Source organism: Prosopis cineraria, unplaced genomic scaffold (assembly GCF_029017545.1).
Source record: "Prosopis cineraria cultivar Desert tree isolate PC_DT_omini unplaced genomic scaffold, ASM2901754v1 PC4, whole genome shotgun sequence".
NCBI lineage: Eukaryota > Viridiplantae > Streptophyta > Magnoliopsida > Fabales > Fabaceae > Prosopis > Prosopis cineraria.
The window spans coordinates 18,878,282-18,897,841 of NW_026555335.1; the positions used below are offsets into that span (position 1 = coordinate 18,878,282).

Below are 19,560 nucleotides of genomic sequence, written 5' to 3' on the forward strand. Positions count from 1 at the left end.
AGTGATGATTTTCTCACATGTTTGAAAATGAATTTCAAAGGAACTTTATACAGAATATTGATTGCTAACGGCAATTCTGTTAGCCTTTGGCGCGTCATGGTACACCTAGCTAGCAGGGTATTTATAGGAGGTGTTAGTCCCGTGTGATGGCTAACACATGTGGATGGAGGAATGGTTATTCATAAGCATCGTACTCATGTTTGTTTCATAGTTTCAGGTTGCGTTTGGTTAGCATTACCCTCGTGGACTGTGTGTCTACGTTTGTTTTGTGACTTCGGCCGTGTTTGGTAACTTACCCTCGTAGACGGTGTGTTCACATTTGCTTTCATAGCATAAGCTGCGTTTGTTTAGTTACCCTCGTGGATTGTGTGTCTACATTTGTTAATTATTCTAATAAGTCTCTATAATTATGAATTCAATTATTTGATGATTTATGTTCCATTGGTTTTTTATTTAGTAATTTGTTTATAAAGAAATTTATTTTTATTTCATTTGTGTGCTTTCTTAAAATCAAGTAATATTAATATTTACTATGATAGTTTAATGATTTGAGATCTTTATTTAAAATTTTATAGAGTCGTTTTATTATGAAATTTATTAAACTTTTACAAAAATTATTGTCTCTTTAACGTACATAATTATTTTAAAATTTTTATTTTATTTATGTTCTGTTGTTTATTGTTGGGACGTTATTAACTGAAAAATTATTTTTTGTCTTGGATAACTTAGTTGACATCGATTCTCTTGTTGAATCATGAGAACTCTTAGATGTGCTGGGTGAAGAACTGATTGAAATTTCTCTTTTTATGTAACTATAAATGCTTATGTATATTATTTTTGGAGAAGTCTGATTAAGTGCTTCATATATGCTATATTTACAGTTTCTATTTTGGTATATATGCTGTTTGTTCATTAAAAAAGCTAAATTCCTAATTAATATGGTATTCTATGAATATTTTTATATCGTAGAGTTTTGGATGATCTTATTTACAAGTAAAGTTTTTTTGATATTTTTACACAATTTTTTTTAAACTTTATTTTAATGACCAATATCAAAAATATTAAAATTTTAATATAAATTTAATATTTTAAAAAGGAGAAGAATTTAAAGTTAGAGGTTTATAGAGATGTGTTATATGATTCAAATCCTGTACCGATTAACATTTATTTTGAGGCGTGACAATATCTTTTCGTCACTCGAGAAAAACAAATACATCACGTCTCTCATCACTCTTGTGAACATGGACAATCCAATTTTGTGAAAAGGCATCGAAAAGTTACTCCTTTTCCAGTGCAGCAAAGGAAGTAGGGACCGAGTAGAAAGTCTATAAAACTAATTTATTTATTTCTCCATCAAAAAAATATTACAATTTCAATATCATAAGTGAACCACAAAATTTGATCGAAAGAACATTACTGATACAAGAGCTAAAATGAACATTAAAACTCACTGGCTCCTAACACTCAGTAATGTATTTCAAAATTGGTGGCATCTCTCTCCCACTCTCTCGTTCATCAAGATCTCTTCACAATAGCTGTAGCAAAAAATGGATGGTGATTGAACTCAAAAGAAACCTCGAGTGATGGATCAATGGCTCCTACCCTGCAAATGAGGTTTAAAGCGACACTATTATGCTCTGCTACTTGTTCTACTCGACGCAGCTCACTCATCTTGTCGGGGTCATTGGCAAAACAACTCTTGGCATCTTTCGCAATTTTCTGGGCTTCCTTGAAGTAATCACACATGACTAGGCTCTGGAAAGGAAAATTGATTATTATAAATGTTAAGCATCTTACCTATGGGGGCTTAAACATCAAAATGATGGTTGAGCATGTATGAATACTCACGGAGAAATTGGCATGCGTTGTTGATTCCTTAAAGGATCTGTAAGAGATGTGATCAGGGAGACAAGCTTTGCGTAGCAGCTCAAATTGCTGAATGAATATCTGGACAAAAGGATGAACAAATGAATTAGGTTGTAGAAGACATATAATTTGAGACATAAGCCATGACTGTCTATCATTTCCAAGAGTTTAGCCCCCACGTAAACACAGTTGGTTTTCTTTTTCTTTTTCCCTATTTTCTTTTGAGGGTCAACAAACATGTTGGGTTTGATTGAACTTGCGCACCTAGACCCGATAAAAAGTACAACCACAACCACTGTTAAGGAAAAATAAATGAATTTCCACCCCTCATTAACATAAAAGTAATCGCTTCATTTATTTTTCTTGAACAAATAAAATTTATGTGAGTTGGTCCTAGAAGCTTGCCAAAGTCAGAACAAGTCTCATGGCTCAAAGTGTTTAAAAAAGTACTTACAAATTACTCACTAATAAGGTTCTTACAAAAGCAATGGGATTTGAATGCACATCCTTGTGGGATGTTGTCCAGCATTCTACCAACTGGACTAGTTTTTGCTAACATTTGTTTGGTTTTTCAATACAGAATTGAGTTGGTTTCCTTAGGCTAACTAAAACCACAATATACACAATAGATGTGGAACTAACTTGAGTCAACATATCTTTTAGCCACTTCATACACAATGATTCGACAGCAAAGAAAATCAACTAAATGCAATAGGTCATTTCTGCTAATTACTCATAAAATCATGGTAATCTTGAGAAGAATGAATTAATAAATTGACTTCAGATATACAGGCTATGATTTTGTACCAGTCTCAAAAGGCTTGATAATGTTTAAACTAGGGTTGTTTAAACAAATGAACACTCCCAATGTAAGAAGGGAAAACCTTTACCTCATGCTCTGTATTGAAAGGGCTCTGCGGGGCTCTTATAATGTGCTCATTCTTCAAGGCGGCAAACATCTAGAAAATAAACCAAAAATATATATATATATATATATATCTATATATACAAAGCTGAAGCAAAAAAAAAAATTGGGAATTTTTTTTTTTTGTTTTGGGGGTTGGGTTCATACTGTCAAAATATCTCTTCATGAGGTTAACAGACCAGAAGCTGTCCCATATGATCGTGAAACGAATTAATGACTTACAAAAAAAAAAAACAGTAGTGGCAGAGCTAGAAACCCTGAGTCCCAGTATAACAACTTAATTTAAAAATTTATAACCTTTTTTTGGAAATATCATAGCCACTGACACCCAGTATAGGTTTCATTGTTGACAACCCAAAAATGACATTACCATGCATAATCCTTCAGCTAGATATATTTGGCTCTGAAGAAACAAGACAGCTCCTGGCATCTGAAAATCTCTTCCTACATCCTTAAAAGAATCCTTTTTCTTCTTTGCTTTCTTTTTGGCTGATCAAGACAAAGCAAAACAGCATAATTAAGTCAGAGCCCAGAGGGAATTCGTTAGTTCTTATTTTTGTGTACACAATTACAAGGATACTAAGTTATACACTGCTATAGATTTCAACTTGTAAGCAAACCTGTTTTAACAAATATGCGGTGTACTTTGATAATTCGATGAAGTACATACCAGTGCCACTATTCATTACGATTCTGAGATGCGTCTTCTCTGCAAGCTTGATCAAAATTGTATATATGTACCAGTATACCATGCAATAATCATGTACGGAGTAAAGTTCCAATTCAAAACCCAAAATAAGAAAACGATAAGCTATCCAATAAGTTTGCTCTTCAACCCACATGAGGATCTGTTGGAATATTTTGAAGCATGACTGCAAAAGCAGAGCAATGCTATAAATTGGCAACTGAATAAATTAGTGTCTAGTAGTCAACAAACAGTACTAAAAGATCATGTGAATTTGTTAGAACTTCTCAAACAATCAATACTTATTTTTTCTTACAGCCATCACTTCCACGTAGGCATTTTGGTAAACCTAAGAAAGTTCTTGTCACTCAGTAAAGAAACACACCTCATCATTGTAAGGGTTTGAGGCTTCTCCAAACTCCTTTTTAAAAGCGAGCTCCAGCTGTATAAGAGGTATATAAGATTAGATATGCTTAAATGGATGTTCTCAAAGTCATACAGAAATGCATTTTAAATACGGAAGGTAATAGGAAGATGTATCAAAATATGAAATCTTTATATGCATTTCTTTTCTTCATGTGTCAGCTAGGAAACAGATATGGCCAATTAAAAAGAACAAATTATATTTCCAATCCATTATCTGTAAGAAAAGGAACAAAGCATTCATGATTTTTTTCAAAAAAGAAAAAACAGCCAAATTAATTTCTTAATCGATTAGAATTGTTGAAGTAATTAGGTGCAGAAAAGTTTTGTTCACTTTTTCATGAACTATATCCATTTACAAAACCTTTGAAAAATAAAACATATTGAAGCAGGTATTACACCATGCAGAAAACAAGGGACATTCATTACAAAAGCCACATTTTTTTTTTAATCTGAAAATAAGGAGAGGATGCACCTGAACATAGATGACGCGCCAGTCTTGTAACATTTTCCCTAGTTTACGTCTTTGCCATGCAGCATTGGTACATAGGATTTTGAGCAAATTAATTACTAACTGCAAATGAAACATTGCATGGATTAGAGGAAAAGCTAAAAGCAACAAGCTATGAGAACACTCGCAACCTTTTTTAGCACAAAATTCCAGATTGATTACTATAACAAAGTGACAAATTTGGTGAAAAGCTACTCTTTATTATTTCGCTTCTGTCATTTACAGAATGCTATTTATAAGAGTACATCAACATAGTAATAAATGCTCTTAACCTCTAATCACCAACTACCAACTAATCTATCTATAAAATAAATTTACACAATTTAATTACAAATTTTAACACTCCCCCTCAAGCTAGAGAGTGGATGTCATCCATTCCTAGCTTGGATGCTAATGTAAGAAAATGTTCACTTGATAATCCTTTTGTGAGTATATCAGCTAATTGATCACCAGAAAGTATGTAAAGAGTACAGATTAGACCACTTTCCAACTTCTCTTTGATAAAGTGTCGATCAATTTCAGCATGCTTGGTCCTATCATGCTGCACAAGATTATGAGCAATGTTGATAGCTGACTTGTTGTCACAATAAAGTCTCATTGGACCTTCCCATTTGATTCTCAAATCTGATAAAATTATCTTCACCCACAACTCACAAATTCCAAGTGCCATAGCTCTAAACTCAGCTTCAGCGCTAGATCTAGATACTACATCCTGCTTCTTACTCCTCCAAGTAATGAGATTTGAGCCAAGAAATGTACAATATCCTGATGTAGACCTTCTAGAATCCATATTCCCTCCATGATCTGCATCCATGTGTGCTTCAAGAGTCAATTTTTTCCCTCTCTTGAATAGAATGCCTTTTCCCGAAGTGCCCTTCAAATACTCAAGTATGCGATAAACCGCTTGTAGATGAGATTCTTTAGGATCATGCACAAATTGACTTACCATGCTTACATTATAGGCAATGTCTGGCCTAGTGTGAGCTAGATAAATCAGATAGGATTCCTTATTGATAGAAGGCTCTGGAGAAGGAGGTTTGCTAGGCTTATGACTTTTCTTTAGTTTTCCAGGACATTTTCCTTCCTTACAAAGTCTATGATTCTGTTCAATTGGAGTGTCCATAGGTTTGCACCCCATTTTTTCTATTTCAATGAGAAGGTCAAGAATATATTTATGTTGGGATATGAAGATGCCATGCTTAGAATGCACCACTTCAATGCCCGAGAAATAGTTCAACCTCCCTAAATCTTTCATTTGAAGTTCTTTCACCAACAAACTTCACAAAGACTGAATCCCTTCCAAATCACTCCCCGTTACTATGATATCATCAACATAAACAAGTAAAATTGTTACTCCCCCTGAAGAAGAATGTTTGATGAACAAAGTGTGATGGTCTTGACTTTGTTTGAACCCTATGCCAACCATGGCCTTTGAAAACCTGCCAAACCATGCCCTAGTGATTGTTTCAAGCTGTACAAAGCCTTTTTTAGCTTGCAAACAGTACCAAGAGGAAGATGAGAACCAACCCAGAAGGAATCTCCACATAAATCTCTTCCTTTAAGTCACCATGTAAGAATGCATTCTTCACATCAGAGTCATAGAGAGCTGCTAAAGATAATAAAATATAGAAAGTATTCATTTTTGCAATAAGAGCAAAAGCCCATATGTCTATGTATATCCTTTAGCAACAAGCCAAGCCTTGTACTTGTCTAAAGAACCATCAAAATTGCATTTAAGAGTGACAAGCCACTTACACCCACCAAGCTTCCTTCCCTCTAATAATGGAACAAGATCCTATGTCTCATTTTCAAGTGTGTCCATCTCAACCATCATTGCCTTAACCCAATTCTCATCTGCCAATGCCTCAAATACAGAATGTAGTATTGAGATGGGATGAAGACTAGTAAGGAAAACTTTGTGATTGCAAGACAATTTCTCATAGAAAAGAAACAAAGATATTGAGTATAAGGATTTTTTGGTACAACTACGGCTCCCCTCTCTCAGAGCAATAGGTAGATCCAAATCAAGCTGTTTTGAATTATTTTTAGATACATCTTGATTATCAGGAGTTACCTCACAATTTTCATGCATAGGTTCAGAAGTTTGAGCAGGACGCGTTTCAGATGATTGGACTTGTGTAAGTTAAGATATTCTCTTTTTTTTCCGAGTGAAAACCTGTGGTGGACGAGTAGATTTAAGAGTTGATGGTGCTTCCAAGGTCTCACTAGGTAAGGAACTAAGAAGTTCATTGACAAGGGAAACATGAACCTGGTCCTCACTAAAAGGGCTCTCTCTTTCAAGAGGAGTATTGAAATAAGAAACAGATTCGAAAAAAGTGACATCAGCAGATACCAAAAACTTCCTGGAAGGAGGATAACACTTATACCCTTTTTGAGTAGGGTCAAGCTTAGTCTTTTGTTGAGAATGCAAATGAACAAAAACCACACATCTGAATATTCTAAGTATAAGTCCACTTGATACATTAAAATTAGGGAAAAATTGAGTAAGAACATCAATAGGACTTTTTGAACCAAGGACCAAGGTTGGAAGTCTGTTAATCATGTGTGTAGCAGTTAAAATAGCTTCTCCCCAATATTGCTTAGGCACATTAGTTTGAAACAATAAGGCTCTAGTAACATTAAGAAGATGACTATTTTTTCTCAACCACCCCATTTTGTTGGGAAGTATTAACACAGGATGATTCATGTAGAATTCCATGTGTATCAAAAAATATGGACAATGATTGATTAAAAAAATCTTTTGCATTGTCAGACCTAAACCTTTGTATCCCAACTCCAAATTGAGTTTTAATCATGTTATAAAAATAGGAAAAATAGTACTAACATTAGATTTTTGTTTTAGCAAATAAATCCATGTTACACAAGGCAATCATCAATAAAGGACACAAACCATCGAAACCCGATAACATTAGGGACACTAAAGGGACCCCAAATATCACTATGAATTAGGCTAAAAGTAACATAAGTTCTTTTATTACTCATAGGATATGAAGATCATTTATGTTTTGCAAAATCGCAAACATCACAATGAAAAGGACTCGACAAGTACATCTTTAAACAAGAAAGGAAACATAGTTCTCAAAACATTAAACGAAGGGTGACCCAAACGACGATGATAAAGCCAAATCTAATCTTTTCTAGACTCGACTCATTTTGATTGAGAAGAGGAGGAAGCCATCAAGCTCTGAATCCTACTACATTCACTAGGCTCATCAAAATATTAAAGTCCATCTCTTTTTCTTCAGCAAGTCCAATCATCTAATTCGTCTCTCACTCTTGAAAAAGATAAGAGAGATAAGAGAATAGGACACAACAATTAGAATAAGGTTTGTGCACAGTTTAGGAACATGCAAGACATTCTTTAGGAGAAGACTATCACTCAATCTAACATTCCCTTGACCAGCCATAGTAGCTATGGAGCCGTTACCCCACATGATTTTCCTAATACTAGGACATAGACTATAAGATACGAAATTTTTGGAGGAATTTGTCAAATGGTTTAAGGCTCCAAAATCCACAATCCAAGAGTGAAGAAAATCTTGTTTTGAGGCAATAAATGCAAATGAAAATAAGACAAATGAAGGCCGAAAGGAGATACTTGAGAACCCCAAGAACAGATACCTATACAAGAACCAAATGTAGTCGCCTTGTCGAGTGACTCTAGCATAGATCTTAGTTTCTCAATCTCCCCCTTAAGGTCAATCTGAATAGAATTCTCCCTAGCAGAATCAGTGGGCACATGAGCTTGCCCCTTTTTTCATATTTGGAGGCTTACCATATAGCTTCCAACACTTCCCCTTGGTGTGCCGCAGCTTCTTACAATAAGAGTATTGAATAGGTTCTTTCTTGGAAGAGTCCCCTCGTTTCTCATTTTCCACAGAATAAGAAGCAACATTCCTTAAAACCAAAGCAAAGCTTTCCATAGATGGAGTTTCCATCATCACTCCTCGACTGCCTTCTTCTGCTAGATGAGGGAACATCTTCCCAACACAACCAAGAATTTGAACTCTTACAAAATCAAATTCTGAATTAAGCCCAAGAAGATACTCAAAAATTTTTTGCTTCTCAATGAAGCGTTTAAAGTAGCTACAATCATTAGGATCTTTCACAGTAATGCACTAATAGTGGTCTAATTCTTGCCACAAACTCTTCATAAGGGTAGAGTATTCAATGACAAATTTACTACTGCCCTATTTGATATTGGAAATCTTGGTCCATATCTCATAAATTTGGGCAACATCCTTCACCTCCGGTAAGTCTAGTGCATCGTATCCCAAATCTCCTCAGCCAAGGACAAAAACAAACATGTGCGACTAACTTTAAGGGCCATAGATTGCCACAGCCAAGACATTACCATTGAGTGAACTTCATCCCAAGCATCGAACTTGGGTTCTCCTGGCTTAGGACTTGTCCCAAGTAAATGACTAAGCTTTCCTCAACCCTTTTAAAAAAGGCATGAACCTACTGAGACCACTAAAAAGTTGGCTCCAGTCAATCGATAAGCAACCAGAACACTTGGCAACTCCCGAGAAACCCCAAACTAGGAAGATCTAGTACTGTTAGACGGTGTTTTTTTGTCAGACATGACTAAAACAAGAGAGGAGATTCCGAGCAAAATGGAGTTGATCGGAGGCCAAACGGAGCCCAAATGTGCTCTCAAATAGGCTTTGATACCATGACAAATTTGGTGAAACAACTACTTTATTATTTCACTTCTATCATTTACAGAATGCTATTTATAAGAGTACATCAACATAGAGTAATAAATGCTCTTAACCTCTAACCACCAACGACCAACTAATCTATCTATAAAATAAATTTACGCTATCTAATTACACATTTTAACACAAAGTAATGGTACAAAGAAGTTCAACCCTTGATTGTGTTAATTAATAACATAGCATAATTACATCTTCCTCACAAGCATGCATATCTATAGATTTCAGGATCATAGAATATAAGGGGATAAAAAATTGCTCTGACGAAAATATGCCAATTGGTTATGATTCCACTACCTGGCCAAGCTGTACCAAGAATTCATTCTTTTGAATGTCATGATCCTTGGTGACTTCAGGTAATCCAGCAGCTCTAGTGATCAGAGCAAACATGGGAATCCGTCCGTAGAGCTTCCCATCTTGGACCAGAAGAAGCTGATGAAAAGTTAATCATTCAAGCATAAAGAACAGACCAAAGATCAAAACAAGAGTGATAAGTGAAATCATTGTAACATGCACAACTTCTGATCCGTATCTTTACCAGCCTATGCATAATGAAGTAATGAAGATTACATCAACATGCAACCACAAGCACAAAAACTGAGATACCTTAGTATCTCAAGCATCCCATATCAGGGTTTTCTAAGCTACTTGTCTATTTATTGTAGAAATAGTATTTGCATGAACTGTGTTGCTTAACCAAGAAAAGTCAATTGTCTTTAATTCTGATTATGGAAGCTTTTGATGATAGTGATTCCCAAAATCAGGCTCTTCCAAGGAGTAGACGTCTTTTAATCACTATCTTTAAAAACAGTATCATATGAACAGAAAATCTTAATCATGAAAAGCCAACTTTAAAGCAATACCCGTTAATGTAAGCTTCAACTTGGATCGGTAACTTCAAAACATTATTCCATTTGACAAGGTAAAAACAGTATTGTTCAATAAACATGATATTGAAGTTGTTAAAGCATCACATTCACATCCATTGAATTCTAACTGTCTCCAAGGGTGCAAACAATCCACCTAAAACACATCATAATGCAGGAAAGACATTTTCATACCCTTTTTTGATCCTTTAAGAAGTACAAGGGGATACTTCAATGTTCATAACAGACAACACATCTTTCCCTTCTTGAATATCTCACAAAAGGTAGGGATGAAAATATATATATATATACATATTCTACAGGGAAAATATAGATATTACTTCGAAACAAATGTCCTGTCAAAAATAAGAAAATAAATGCCTCATAAGAATATGAGAAAAGAAACAATAATCAACTAGAGGAGGAATTAAGAGCCTTTAACCGATCCACCTGAAGATGAGATCTAGCAACCAAATCAGGATGAGACTTCTGAAATTTAACCATAAAGTGCAAAGCAGCCTCCAATGATGGATCCAAGGAGCAAGAACATATAATGTCTAAATCTTGAAGAAGTTTCACAAAATACTGAACAGCCTGGCATAGAGAAACAGGAAGCATTAAAAAAAGACAGTCACATAGTAATAGTAACCTATGAAGCACATATAGGGTACAGATACCTATATATACCAATTTTTTTAATATATATATATAAGTACAACATTTTTACAAGTTGAGATACTTTATTAAGTTCATAAATATTTTTTTTAATATCTAAAAGTTTTATTACTAAATAATTGTTTCACAATATAATATGTAATTTCATGGTGTGTGTGTGTGTGTGTGTGTGTGTGTGTTACAGACTTGACAGTGCTTAGTCCCAAGACAATTGTCCTTCATCACTGCTTGTCTTCAGTGAATGGGAGGCAATTTCACTTATCCCAAGAAAACTGGATTCACTGAAGAAAATAGAAACAGAACTAAAGACAATGCTAGAGTGATTTGATGATTTGACCAAGAGCAATAGGAAATTGGACCAGTCTATATGGATGAACACATAACTTGAAATTTCCAAGAAAAGGCCAGAAATTTCAACCCAAACTATAATGTTGTGTTTTGGTAAATGAATAATTTCAATATCCTAAATGTTATGTTTCAATGATTCAATCAGAGGTATCAACTGAGTACCAAGCCATATGAGGCTATGAGAGCTGTATCTCAGCTGTATTGGTAGTTGAATTCCTTTTTTTTGTTTTTATTGCCCACAAGTATCCTCCTATTGGAAGCAATCCTATTGGAGGCACTATCGAGCACAGTACAACAGGTCTCCCAATGGGAACCTTGATTCACTATATTGTGAGGAATTAACTCTTCCACTAGACTCAACTCTTATTGGTGTAGCTGAATTCCTTTTCACAAAACACTGATTTCTTTTACAGATAGGATATAAATCCAGGATTTTCCAAGATGTATCAATGTAAGATACACATCAAGCATCAACATTCATGACTTTCTCATATATTGATGCTTCCCAGATAGTAACACGAAAGCACTCACCTTTTTCCAACTGAGAATTTTAATAGATCGGGGAGGAGTTGGGGCTGATGATCTGCAATTTAGACTAGCATCAAATCCAATTGCTTGACAACCAGATGCAGTTGTCTCTTCTATGTTTTGTTCACAGACTCCCTGAGCACTAGCTTTGAGAAACTCTGAAGATTTTAGAATGCAATCAAGCTCTGAAATGCATGAAACTATGTGTTTTCTTGCCAACTCCAGACCTCTCCCTTGCGGCCGTCTGATAGACATCAAAAGATGGTACAAATGCTGAAAGAAAATAAGAGTTGTGGAAATTTCAGTCAAATAAAGCTTGATTTATTGGCAACAAGGTTGAAGGTCAACGAAAAAGATAGAAAATAAACAAATAATATCATTCAAGTATGAAATAGCTATGGTCTATAACCACATTCTCAAGACAGAAGTAAACAACACAGTTTATATATGAGCATTATGCCATCCTCATCTTTGATGAGTGCTGATTGACCAAATGGATCGCAAAAATTATGTGAGCATAAGGACAACTACAGCCGATGTTTTAACAAGTCACCACAAAGAAAACAAGAATGTAGTTTTATATAATCTGCATGGACAAAAGAATATACATAGGATAAGACCTTACGAAAACGTAATCGGCATAACAGTGCTTTGCAGTACCCTTCTTCTAGATCAGGATTACTTTGAAGAGGCTCTATATCTGCAACTGAATAGCTCACGAATCAATTACAAGAATAAATTTAATATAATGTGCATCTACTTAAAAGGAAGCAACAATAGAAGAATCAATTAATTGCAGGAGAGGAACTTCTCCATTCCATCAATTTATAAACAGAACAATTCCTCAGAGCAAAGAGAGAGAAAATAGAATAGGCATTCTGGGAATAAACTCAGGAATAATATATCAGCATGTATTTATAGATAAGAAAGGCTCCTCTGGAACACAAAATAACAATAAAGGATTTAAAAGACTATTGAAACAACTAACATTACATTATTTACAATCCCAACACTTCTAATACTTACAACACCCCAGTCAAGCTAGTGAATGGACATCCTCCATGCAAAGCGCAAAGATTAAGTTCTGAAAGATGATAATGGCCAATCCTTTGATAAGTATGTCTACAAGTTGATTACCAAAGGAAACATGACATTTATGGTCATAACAGAAAGGATTGTGTCCTGGTAGCAGTGAACACTATAGAAATAAAAAAGCCTAGCAATAAATGAAGGTCACATCTAATGAATGTCTTCAACGGCAAGTTAAAATAAATACATTTTAGTTTCAACAAAGACCACAGAGAATAGCCTAGTGGCAATGAAGGTTAAAGCTAACTGGACACTGGAGAATGTGGCCTTCTCAAAGGAAGTTTGTAAATATCTCACAGCAAGCAACTTTGCAACATCCTGTGATCTCTTAGAACATAAAAAACCTCCAAAACGAAGTAGAAGATTATATGAGATAAAGCTATTTTCCAGGACAGCAGAATACTACTCCACATGCCCATGTACCTATAGATGAGGCATAAAATGTCATAACAAGTAGATTGACACCAAAATGATGCAGCAGTACGTGACTAATACATTTCTCCTAAGCTGAAGTACCTTTGCTTTTTCTTTTTTCCTTTCTTTTGGCTTCTTTTGCCCTGAATTTTGTACTTGTTCAATCATTCTCTCAAGTAATATGAAAGAAAATCCAGACATGAACAAACATTTTCATGGGGAAAGAAAATTCCCAAACATACCCGCGGAAACTCACTGAGATGTGCAACCAAACACTTCCAACTAGTTTCAAAGAGAGAACCAATAACAGCCAAGAACCATTGCAAGGCCACCAAACGACACAACGTTTGTAAAGGAACATCATCCATGAATCATACTAAACTTTTTATTCTGGGCAACAAACCTTGGATTATTGGAAACTTCTTCCACATTTTAACACACCCCAACTTCATCCCCAATGTTATTTTCTCTCTCTGATGGACTATTCTGAGAATGGAATAAATAGTGGATGAAAGTGTCAAACACACAATATGGCCAACCTAAGGAGGGTGAAGAACCAAGATAGACAGAAGAGAGACTGAAAACCACTCCTAGACAATGGTGGCAGGAGATATAGCTCCACGCAAGACTAACAACCACTCCTATACAATGGTGGCAGGAGATATAGCTACATGCGCTGATGCATGGAGAACACTGCAAAGTTTCAGGGATATAGATTGAGGCGACATGTGGAAGTTCTATGGAGGTCTGATCAACTGGGTGATGCTGGTCTACAATTTTTGTGGTGGTCTGTGAGTCATTAGGGTCAAATAGAAGTAAAAGTGAAGAGACTATGAATATGTCCAGTAGCAGATAATGCTTCTAGAGGATGGAAGCATTTGAATCAGTTGAAGATGATATATATTTTGATTGGAAGGGAAGAAGTGAACTTTTCCATGGATGTGATCAAAACTCCAGCCCATAAAGACTCTGAAAGAGTTTATCTATCTCTCTAACCTAGCTCTTTTCTCTATAACCAGCTCTTGTACCATGTTCAGTATTGTTAAAGGCGAAAGACACACTCAAGGTGCAAAGCCTGTAAAATGCCCTAGGCGCAAGGCGCTAGAAAGGCGCACGCCTGAATGAAGCAAGGCACTACCATGTAAAAATGCAACATATATAGCCAACTAACCATAGATAAAATGATAAATATAAATTTATTTAAACCTGCATATAAAATTGTGTTCTCTTGTCATATTAAAAATTCAATCAAAAATAATTTCTTACAATAAATTAATCTTTTCTATTCTGTAATTGTTTTCTCTTATTTAAAATTTAAATCTTTCCTATTTTCTTATATGATATAATTTTCCTTATTTTTTACATCATATAATTTGTATCATATAATAACTTTCTATAATAAATATGATATAAAATATTGAAATACCCACTGCCCAGTCACGCACGAGTCATGAGGCCATGGATGAATCTTCTTCCATTTTTATAAAAATCGTGACTCATGATTGCAATGCCTAGTCGGTCCCGCAATACCCAATCAGTGGATGAATCGTCTTCTCTTCTATTCCCAACCAGTGTTGTCCTCCTTCCTCGTTTTCTGTTTTTGCAATACACAGTCCCAGTTGTCATCTTCCCTTCTCCAATACCCAGTCCCTATCGATCTCTATCTTCTCTTCTCTACTGATCGTCTCTTCTCTACTACTTCAAGGCGCTATCAGGCGAGCGCCTTTTGGCCATGCAAAGCGCACAACGCGCTCTTAGACGAGTGCCTGACCAAACCCATTGCCTCTCTAAGAGGCAATGGCCATGTTTAGCGCCTCACCTTTGCACCTTAGGTGCTGAGGCGAGCACCTTTAACAACACTGACCATGTTAACAAGAAGAGATGGAGTTCTTTCTTCTTTTTTATATTTAGAATGAGGCAACTATATGGAGGTAACTTATGAGGCCTGATACAACAAGCATAGGCAACACTTAATTTTGTGAAAATTATCAACCTTCAAGGAGAGTTTACCAGAACATATTTATTAAGAACATAGAACATTGCTACAAAACTTCACGATTATCCATTTCTGCAAAGATACCTTGAACTTCCAAAAAAATTGTACAATATCGGACAAAACAGAACATAATTACAAGTTTCAACAAGAAACTACCTTCTAATACTCTTCGTTTAGATGATGATTTACATGCACGCAGCTGGCGTGATATTGTTTCCTCAACAGCATTTAGCATTGCTAAACACTTATCATCTCCATCCACACTCAAAGGAAGGCCATATGCCATAGTAAATAGATCCTCTTCCTGAAACAGACAAATATCACCATTTTTTTATTTATTGAGAGAAAGAGAGATTCTCTGCATGAGCACAAACTTTTTAACGAAAGGAATAATGGAGATAAACAAATAGTAACATATGTCAGCCATATATCAATCTGAATACAAGAAATATGACAAATATGCTGAGAAGACATCAGGACACACAGATAGACCCATAAGCAACTATGTTTTTGATAAAGGAAAGCCACATGCATTGTAAATCCACAACATTCCTAATGCATAAACAAATTTAATCCATGGAGTGATATCCAAATAATTTACTCTTGTTTCTTGTGATGTCCTTTAGTTAATGGCAACCCGATAATGCATTATCATATGCTTCAAAAAACACATTTTCATCCAAATAATTACAATTATTTCTAAAATTAAGGACAGAAAATCAAACAGCACTCAATAATGTATAAGAGAATAAAAAGATCTGTTGGAGTACTTTACTTCATGTGTGCGCGCATCTGAGACAACAGAAAGAACTGCTTTGCAGGTTGCCCGTATGATTCTACAGTACGAGTGCAAAAGGGCATGTGATGATGTTCTGTCAGGCTGTAGGAGATAGAGGCAAGAATAAACGGTTTGTGCCAGTGAATGACCCTTGTGCCATGTTGCCTGCCAGGCGAAATAATAACTATGACAATGAGAAGGAAAGCTTAAGCAAGATGTATGTACCATGAAAGGAGACAACAAATGCACACTGTATTGCATGTCGCTTGTACAAATTGTATCGATAAAATTTTAGCTCCCCTATTTAAAAAAAAAAAAATAGCTTTATAATACAACAAATACTTCACAAGAATTCTTAAATTAGAAGTCTCCTGGATAAAGAGTACATTATTTATATGCTTTATGCACTAAATTAATGCAAATATCGTTATATGACCAGGAGGTCAAGAAAGAGCATTTATACAGAGCACCTAATTAATATCACACTCATGCAGCCATGCATGATAGCATGCATATGTGAGTTTTTCTGTACTCTTAATGGAGAGATAGATACATTTCAAACCTAGGAAATAGTTCCACTTCCACATAAACCAGCTATGCATAATATATTAGTTATCATATAGAAGGCATTGGTATGAAAGTTAAATTACCTCACATGCTAGAAGATGGTCCATAATGTCAATTGTACATCGTATATCAGTTGTTTTATCAACACTTAGAGGAACTGGAGCAGCACCATTCTCAATGGCTTCCTCAAGAGAGTAATATCGACAAACAATGCCTGAATCCATCTTTGGGTCCATTATCTGTCAAACATGGCAATTGTATGCATGATTAGTGCTAAATAACCACCAACGAGGATAATATTGAACGAATTTTCTGCATGTCTCTAGTGTATTATTTATGTTGCAAGGGCATGCTCATTATTTTCTTTTCCAAGTAGGAAAATCAAATTATTCACTTTCATACTAATTAATATAAGAAACCAGTATCATCCTGTAGTCATAAAAAGGGGGCTTAGTAGAGTTATTAGAGTCCCACCGATAGTGCAGTTAGCAAAATGTACGAATACCTCTAACGCTGACATTGCAGCAAACAGATTGAAATTATCTCCACGAATCAGCTCTCCCTCCTGAAGATCTGTAGCCAACTACATGAAATAAAGTTCAAAAAGAAGAAAGCTAAAATGGCCTCAGAGTAAGGCGACCATTCTAGTTCGGTAATCTAAGCAGGAAAAATTATTCAAAAGTAACATAATATAATGAGAGGAATTTAAATAACATAATAAGAGGGAACGAGAGGGTGAAAGTTTATTCACTCATTAAAAAACCAAGACATCATTGTTAAATAAACTATGTCTCGCCTTTAGACAGGGAGACAAAAATGAAACCTTTATGGTGTTAGTTTACAAGTCAGGCACATGAAATGAGACAATGGGACACTACCCAAGAAAAGAAAAAATTATTTTTTGTATGATCAAATTGTAAATTCATCATTGCATATTTCGCATTTTTGTTGATCAGTATCACATAAAAGACTAATAAAGTTAACGAGTTTTAGAATTTACATATAATATAAAAATTCCATCAACCCGCATCAAACAGTGTAGCCAATTTACAGAATCCATCCCTCTCATGTAACTCACGCTAGTTATCACAAGAACCCTTGAATTAATTGATCCGACTACGTCGACTTAATTTGACTAGATTTTTCCGCCAAAACCCAGGGCATCCGTAGCCAATTCTGGTTTCCTTGTTCAAGCAGGAAGTGAAGAACCAGTCGATAAGACTAATGGGCAACAAGAAAACGGGGGGGGGGGGCGACCTTGGCAAGCAGCTTGAAGGAGGGGCGACACATCGGCCCAAACAGAGTCTTCGCCGGAGGGAATGGAGGTGCGACCAGGCATGGCAACACCGAAGGCTGCTTCATCTGTAGGCTTCTGAGCCATACGTCGAAGCTTCTCCCGAGGTTATTCTGTTATCCGCCAACTACGTTTTCGAGGTCTTGTCAGTGTAACACAGACCTCTCTTTCAGGCTTGGGTCGCCAAGTAGAGTGGTGCGGACATAGCAGAGCGAGCGCAAGGAGGACGTTTAGGGTACAACCTGGGTCGGGGTGACGGATCGGATCACTGGATCCGCTTTTCCTCTTCATTCTTTTTTTTTTTAATTGAATTTGTCAGCTCAATACAAATTTACAAGGATAAATAGGCCCAATGATAATGAAAAATATAATTCTCATAAATTATGAATAAAAATTTTTAAATATTTAAAATATAACTCATTCACAAAATTAATTAGAGATTTTTTTTATCTATAGAACAAATATATTAGGGAGAATTTTATTTAAGGACCGTAGAAGCAACTTATCTTCAAATGGCTCCCAAAAAATTCTAAAATATTAGTTCAATTCTATGGGACTGAAATGAAAATAAATTGAAAGTGAAAAAGATCAAAATACACTCAGTTCAAATATATATATATATATATAAAAAAAAAAACCACCAACCATCGTCGTCGGTGACTGAAGCTTTGCCGGCGACGACAGCCACTAGACTTCCATCACCAAAGCTCCGACTAGACCACCTTTGCCAAAGCTTCAACCACCAGTTGGACTACCATTGGCATGGCTAAAGAATTATGGAGAATTAATTTCTCCAAAGGTTGGGTAGGTGTAGAATCTAAGACCCTTTGGTTCACCAAAAAGTTTTAGACCACCAAGCTACTCAACCCTTCAATTATATAATGCATAAAATTATAAATATATATATATAATAAACTTTTTTTTCAAACTACTTGATTATTATGTTACTCATTAATCGCACAACTTTACTTGTTAATACCTTAAAAGAATTTATTAATTACTTAACTTTCCTTATTAACCCTACGACTCCTACAATAGAAATAAATTACTTGCTTGTTAATCACGTAACTATATTTGTTAATACCTTAACAAAACTTGTCAATTACTTAACTTTCCTTGTTAAGTCAGTGACTCTCACAACAGAGCTACATTACTTATTAATCACGTAACTGTCGTTATTAATACCTTAATAGAACTTGTTAATTACTTGACTTTACTTGTCAAATCCATGACTCTTTCAACTGAAATGCATTACTTGTTAATCATGTAATTTTACTTGTTAATTACGCAATAATATTTGTTAATTGCCTAACTTGACTTGTTAATACCATAACAAGACTTATTTTAACTGTTGTTTCGAAAAAGCAACCAAATTACTTATTAATTGCATAACTTTACTTGTTAATTTCTCAACAATACTTGTTAATTATCTATTGTCACTTGTTAAATGAATATATAATTTACATAAAAAATTGAGCTTGTTAGATAATGAAAGTAATGACAGTCGGGTCTCCCTTATCAGTATTAAGTGTACTTGTTAAAATATAGTAGGCTTTAATTGTATAAGATTTTTCAAACCTCTAGTCTGATCAGTATTCATCAAACTAAAGCTTTGAAAAATGGCTGACATATGATTGAATGGGTTGAGTGGCTTGGTAGTTTAAAACCTTTTGGTGAACCAAGGGGTCTTGGGTTCTACACCCACCTTGGCCACTTTTAGAGAAATTAATCTCTATAATATTCTTCATCACCATCATCGACGACGGTGTTCCAGCCAAAGGCTAGAGCTCTGGCGACAGAAATATAGTGGCTATCGTTGCTAACGAAGCTCTAGTTACCGGTGATAGTGGCTAGTG

General features: G+C 35.3%; 1 protein-coding gene across 4 annotated transcripts; it reads right to left on the reverse strand.

The window, feature by feature from the left end:
* Positions 1-1,317: 1,317 nt before the first annotated feature.
* Positions 1,318-17,917, reverse strand: LOC129308803 (uncharacterized). Of its 4 annotated transcripts, none has more exons than XM_054950187.1 (16): positions 17,668-17,916; positions 16,916-16,983; positions 16,494-16,649; positions 15,841-16,008; positions 15,222-15,369; positions 12,187-12,266; positions 11,570-11,839; positions 10,466-10,609; positions 9,447-9,581; positions 4,375-4,473; positions 3,862-3,918; positions 3,462-3,663; positions 3,162-3,280; positions 2,757-2,825; positions 1,849-1,947; positions 1,318-1,755 (listed from the first exon to the last, which is right to left on the reverse strand). In XM_054950187.1, exons 1-16 carry the CDS (start codon positions 17,789-17,791, stop codon positions 1,516-1,518), a joined length of 2,178 nt encoding a protein of 725 aa, XP_054806162.1. In that variant the 5' UTR covers positions 17,792-17,916; the 3' UTR covers positions 1,318-1,515. The 4 variants fall into 4 exon arrangements, 3 of the variants coding, with proteins under 3 accessions (XP_054806162.1, XP_054806161.1, XP_054806163.1); XM_054950186.1 differs by having other exon boundaries at positions 12,187-12,272; XM_054950188.1 differs by having other exon boundaries at positions 12,187-12,272; positions 16,916-16,993.
* Positions 17,918-19,560: the final 1,643 nt, after the last annotated feature.